Source organism: Diadema antillarum, unplaced genomic scaffold, assembly GCF_040938485.1.
Source record: "Diadema antillarum isolate AM-2024a unplaced genomic scaffold, OU_Dant_1.0 scf00000086, whole genome shotgun sequence".
NCBI classification, from domain to species: domain Eukaryota; kingdom Metazoa; phylum Echinodermata; class Echinoidea; order Diadematoida; family Diadematidae; genus Diadema; species Diadema antillarum.
This window is the reverse complement of record NW_027270975.1, coordinates 405,728-412,352: the sequence shown is the minus strand read 5'-3', so window position 1 is coordinate 412,352 and position 6,625 is coordinate 405,728. Positions and strand designations below refer to the sequence as shown.

The window sequence follows — 6,625 nt, the reverse complement described above, 5'->3', positions numbered from 1 at the left end:
TTTGTCTCTTCGCATTTAGTTTTTAGTCACGACTATAAATGCCATCCCGATAAACTTCATCGAATTATTATCTCATTATCTAGTTATCACTTCACATTTACATAGTCACCTTGGTCATAAATGTACTAATTAAAAAGAAGAGATATCAAAATCACACAAGGTGGCCCGACATCGATTTCTGTTGCCCCCAGGCCACCGCTGATGTCAAACCTTTTCTTATGGTGCCATTTTTCTACGCCCTGTTTAGACAATATCTATTCCAAAGCTGTGTGCAGGGCTCCATCATAGCAGATATAGTTTCGTATAGAGATGGATATCTTTGTTTGCTTGCAAAAAAAAAATCAATCAATCAATCTTTGCGGCATCATAACATCGTATCACATTCATTCTTTTGCTAAGAATGTTTACACGAAACCAGAAGCTTAAAGATAAGTCAAAGCATCATGAGTCCCAGAAGCAGACACATCTCACCTCACCTACTATCGCGCTGATTGTACATACTAATGTAAATATTAAAGAAGAAACAATAGAGGGGAAAGAGAGATTCCAAATATACCACGACTTATGATTGAATTTGTTAGTTTGTGATTGTCGCAAGCTTCTATTTACCACAAGAGTAACTTAAATGAAATAAAATAAATCATTGCCTGCTATGTATTGAATATCTACGAGTTTATTTCTTCAAAGCCTCAAGGCTCTTTCTGTACTCATCCTGCATCGCTGGGATGATTCCCTTCCGGAAGGCAACATCCAGGAGCTCGTCTGCATCCTTGATGTTTGGATATTGATGAAGCGCCCACTTCAGGTAAGTCTCGAACTCGTTCCAATCCACCGCACCATCGTTGTCCATATCGATGGCCGAAAGCGCTTTCTTGGTGTCCAAGCAGCGGTAGCAGGAGAAGTAGGGCGCCATGAAGCCGTTGTAGAAGGAGTCGAACTCGAGCATGTTGTCCCTCTTCTTCCCTTCCTTCAAGTCCCACTCGTCCCACGTCTTGCGAATTTCTGCCATTAAGGACTGGGCATGTGGTGCCTTCAGCTTGAAGTTATCAATGGCATCTCGCATTTGGGCGTTCAACTTCCCGCCGGCTCGATCGAGCAGCAAGGCCAGCCCCACCATGCTCATGTATTCCTCCTTCCTGAACCATTACAAAATGAAAGGAAAGAACTCATGATATGCATAAAGTGCGACGACATCCGCTGAGTCAAGGTCAGCTCTGTTACACTTCATTCAAAAGCTATGCAAATTTGTTAATGTATGGAAATAGGCCTACATTTCAGTCCTACCGCGCTACGTTTATATCTTGTTTACATGGAAAGAATGATGAAGATGAAAATGCAATTGCATTGATTGTTCAGATCTTACGGACTTAGACAAAGCACATTAGGTTTTTGATAACTATGCCAGCGACAATAGGTAGTTGTCCTTTTCAATAGTAACGTAAAAACAAAGGGATGCATTTCCGAATATTATTTATCGCTTTTAATCTGATGTTAATGATGTGACATTTTCATTTGGCGAGTCCGCGAATCTAGTTTAGCTGCAAATGTTTTCAACAAAAAAAAAAAAGGGAGGGAATTGATCTGGATTAGAAGAAGAAGCAGAGCAGGATTAAAAAAAGATCAACATAACTTTTTCACCTGCCACTCCGAAGATCTTCAAGGATGAGCTCCTTCATCTTGTGTGCCAGATCCAAGGTGAATTGTGGATCATTTCCAAAGAGATCGACAAGTCGCTTTTGGATCATCTCCTTGCTGGCCATAGTCGTGATGCGAACGGGAGCTTCCTCACCGAAGAAGGTTGCGAAGTCGAACTCCTCGGGCTTGAGATCGAAGACGAAGTCTACGGCTCTAGCACCAAAGACTGGTTGTTTGATGTGGGGATCCATTCCCGTGGTGATCTTGGTCACATTGATGGCGGCTTGTCGCAGATAGGTGCAGTTAAATTTTTTCAATACCTTCTTGTTGCCGAGACGGATGAGGTTCAGGAGGGTTACGCAGGACGGGGCGTTACCCATGGATGCACCCTCAGCACAGACACTGGCCCAGACACCATCAGCGCCATCCATAAGAATCTGAAACGCAAACAATTCACGGAATAAGATAGAGGTCGCCATTTACCGCTTCTTTCCACATGAGGACGATTCACCATGCTAGATTGTAAATAATTATGTACATATAACAATTCTTCTGTGAATATTGTAAATACGTTATATTATGATCTATATCATTGAAAGGACTGGCCTCGACTAGCCTGAACGCTATTGCCAGTTCTTTTTTGCCAAACTATATCTTAACTATTAATTGTTGTGACTTTGTTGACGATGTTTGTTTGTTTGTTTGGTAAATAAATCTTATTTCATTTCATTTCATTTCATTTCCTTTCATTTTATTTCAGATTGTGTTCAACCCTATATACGTACTCAGGCACTTGGCCTTTTTCATCATCATTCGTAACCTTTTTTTTTTGTTTTCGTTATCATTTAGTACAAATTTAGACTTGACCTGTTTATAGAGTTGTAAGAATACTGTGGTGTAGCAACGTACTTCATCCCAAGACAAAGGTCATGGAGACGCAATGGGGAATAGGAAGTTAGGTAATTTCTATCCATTGACAATTCGTTTCCAGACATCTGTGCCAAACGGAAACTAAGCACTGTAGTAAAATTATGGACTACGACAATAATATAAATCTAAGGTGATGATCAGTAAACAGTCCAAGGTCGTTGTGTTTTGTGATGTTGTTTCTATTCCATCTTGAGCTTCACAATTAGTTATCTACTCGGCAATCTTAACCTTTAGTTGAACGTTTTGTGGGGTGGTAGCTGTTAAGTATAAAGAAGAAGTCTTTTCTCTATGACTCCTCCACGGTTCCCAATGCGTTTTATGTTGCTACCTCACAGTGGAAATGTCTTGACAATGTTAGCTCACCTGTAGTGCTGTCATATCACAGAGGCCAAACTTCTCGTGGACGTGAGCGAGCAAGTGACCTTTCCAGTCATTGGCGTCCATGACCATCCGGATGTACTTGGCCCACATGCCGCACTCCTCCGGGACGGACTTTCCCCTTGGCTCCTCAAACATCATACCAAAGGGACGTCGATTTGGTGGAAGCCTGGCCAGGAAATTGGTGACCTTGAACACTCGGTCGCTGTCTTCGGGCATGACGTCGGGTAAGTCGCGAAAGCTGAACATCACCTTTGCCTTCGGGCTGAGATTGTCGAAACACCAGTCGTTCCATTTGCTGAGCAACTGGCACATGTCATCTATGGAAAACTTGGTGAAATCGTAGACTGTATCACCAAGATCGACTTCAAAGATTACGCTGTAGAGGCCAGCTGGTTTTAGTTTCCTGATACCTACCGGTACATTCTCGAAGTCGGGTACCTTGCCCTTGGTACCTGTTAGTTAAGACACGACACCAAAGAGAGCTCTCTTTCAAATTAGAAACTTGTGCTAATATAATTTTCGAGAGTTAATACAAGCAATTACGTAGTAAATAATGTCTCTTTCTCAGAAATTGACCAGTTTATTATTTCGCAAACTTATTGAAAATAGAAATGTCTTCCTCTCCCCCTTAGTTTTCGAAAAATTTGGTCATAATAATCAATCGATTGACCCATGACAGCTGATTGCATGTAGTCCTAAAATTGATAAATGGTCGTTGTTACTGCTGGTGGCGTGAAACGATACATCAGCATCGTGTTAAGGCTCTCCAGTTATTACACCAATATTGATAACGGGTGATGGATCATTTTTGTTCACTGTCATTTTGATACCAAACGCAATTTCAGAAATAGCTTCCTCACATTTGTTCTCTTTTTTCTTTCAAGGCATGTAGAAATTAGAATTGATCGGCTTGTATCTTTAACACTTCTGTATTGAGATGGATTTTTATTTAAACGATGTTGTGATGTTTGGAATTTAGGAAGCTAAAGATTTTACGTACTTTCTGTGATTTCTGAGAAAGCCCAGAGGCCCTCGGGATCCTCCCCCTTTTCCTTCAGCTGCATGATGAAGACATCATCCACGCGGGTCATGTGGGAGAAGGAGGCCACGATGGTGTGCTTGAAGCCGCACTTCTTCACCTCGTTGTAAATCTTCCACTTGTTTTCCAGGGTGTGGCCCCTCAGTTGCCCTACGGTGCTCTCCCGGATCGAATTGTCCAGAACAAAGATGTCCAGGTCACGGAGAGTCTGGTACTTCTCCACTGCTCTTCGAGCATCGTTCTGGTAGCGCTCAACAAGTGCGTGCTCGCTTACATCACGTTTTCCCTTCCTTTCAGGAGCCATTTTGTTGGCAATTTGAGCTCAAAGAGAAGAAACGTATATAGATAGTCATAGATCCGACCTTTGCAAATTTTTATTCCTCTCTCCTATCCATAGCCCTTGGTTAGAAATGTAAATTTATTGTAAATCTTAGTACGTTTGAGTTTGTGCTTCCTTTGTGCTGCCTTAGCGGCATCACTAGCACCGATGTTTGAATGTTGCAATTCAGCAACACCAATAATGACTTGCATAGGGAAGAAAGGCATATTTCTTTTAATCATCATCCTAACAATTATTTTCATGACATTCGTTTCTCAAAAACTGGACGTTAAGAGGTGATGTATCATAACTTCAGTTGTGTAGTCTGTAACCACTATCAGTATCATTTTGTTTTAAACACCTAGACTCTAAAATTTGCTTTGGCAAGACCTCTGTCTCTGTCATTCTTCTGGTCTGATTATACTGTTTGCTGTGAAAGTAACCAAAAAGCACTGAATCTTTTGTATTCCATGTGGTTTACACCAATCAGAGCTACCATGCATTGGGCCTTAACGCGTTAATATCAATTCAAATTATTTTATGACAATCGGCCTGAACTTAAAGCACTCCTGCCTTCTATTCTCCTCTTTTATTTTCTTCTTGTCTCTTTTCCTCCTACCCTTAAGGAAAATAAACAAAAACAAAACTAGAACAAGAACACCAGATGGATTACCCATTCCTCGTAAGTCCTTTCTTCATGCCAATCTTGAGAATGTTCTCATGTTTTAAGAGTAATCAACATTGATTAATGCTTGCACTTAAAAAATGACAATCCAACCTTTGATTTAGTTTACTTTGATAAACATTGTGAAGTCAACTTAACAAACATTAATTCATGTAATAAAATATCGCACAAAAATTGGGACGTATACAGTTTTCCAGTTTAACATGTTCCCAGAGCGGTGCTTACAATCCAAATCTAATGATATGCGAATTTGATGAGGTGATGATATTGTGTGCTCAAATCTAAAATGTCACATTCTCTTGTACGCAAATTTGAATAGAGTGTCTTGTTGAACATGAATCCCAAGTGGGAGAATCTGTACATCGGTACATCGCGCAGTTCTGTTTTAGGGGCTATTATAGAGTTATAACACTAACGACTTTTTATGAAGAGGCGGGGATTTAAGTTTGCTGAGTTATTGATAAACAGAAAGCTGTATATCTTTGTATACAAAGCAAAATGTGAGAGGTACGAGGCGATAACGTCATCACCACCTGGTCTAATTTACGAATTAAAACATCATTACACATAAAATCCAACCTAATTCTTCTTCTTGTTCGAGTTTGTGAAGACTTCGCCTTTCTCTTTTATTGAATTCATTCTTCCTTGAATCAATTTAAGATGAGATGGGATTTTCTTTCAGAACAAATGGTTGCACAAACACCCACCCACGCATATTCCAAATTGCAATTGACCATTCAATGTCTGTAACTTCCCCAAATTCAGGACTGTGCGAGATAAAAAAGAAGAAGAAGAAAATAGGTTTGTTCAAATACCATTGTTCTCGTGAATAAAGCTGCACATGATTCGCACATGGCCAGATAACAGCGGGGTTTCCCAAGGCCACTTCGTTTACATAATGGGACAGATACAAAACTGTACATCGACCCCTACATTCTGATACATTGTACTAACAAACAGGTTGTCTGTGTGAAAAGTCAGACACATCAGACAATAATTAACAACGGGCCGGATGCATAAACGCTAGCAATTACTTGTGCTAGCCTTTTACTCGAATCCGTATGCATAAAAACAAACAATTGCTTGTGAGAAGAAGCTTTTGCTAGCAAGCACAAGCAATTGCTTGCTGTCCGCAAGCAATTGCTTAGAGACCAAGCATTTGCTTAAAAACGTATACATAAAACATACCTTTTGCTAGTTCTTGCTAGCAATTGCTTACGATTTTCCAAGCTCTGTAAAATGAGTTTGAGCTTTTGCTTATCTGGGACGTTCCCTTTTAAGTATCATTTTCATATTCATGGAAGAAAGACCACACTTGTGAAGGAGTGGCATAAATCTACAAGAAATTACTCATAAGTAGAGTAAGAAATTTTTCATTTTTAACAACGGGAATGTCCAGTGGTTAGCACGCAAAATTTGATGAAAAACAGGTAGGATGTCTCACTTCGGTGGAGAGCAAGGAGACGTCTCTCCACGTGCGATCTGGCAGATGCGGGCTATTGTAAGCAGTGATGGGAATCAGCCAGTAATACGAGTGTGTGTATAGTTGTGTGTGTGTGCGTCTGTGTGTGCGTCTGTGTGTGCATTTATGAGTGTCATTTCATAGCTCTTCTGCTATGTCAGGAAATGTTTCTGC

General features: G+C 40.4%; 1 protein-coding gene across 1 annotated transcript; it reads right to left on the bottom strand.

Annotated features, from left to right (window-relative positions):
* Positions 1-216: 216 nt before the first annotated feature.
* Positions 217-4,504, bottom strand: LOC139717954 (uncharacterized). The gene is made up of 4 exons (XM_071629436.1): positions 3,947-4,504; positions 2,929-3,398; positions 1,639-2,072; positions 217-1,136 (listed from the first exon to the last, which is right to left on the bottom strand). The coding sequence occupies exons 1-4, from the start codon at positions 4,287-4,289 to the stop codon at positions 674-676; spliced, it is 1,710 nt and encodes a 569-aa protein (XP_071485537.1). The 5' UTR covers positions 4,290-4,504; the 3' UTR covers positions 217-673.
* Positions 4,505-6,625: the final 2,121 nt, after the last annotated feature.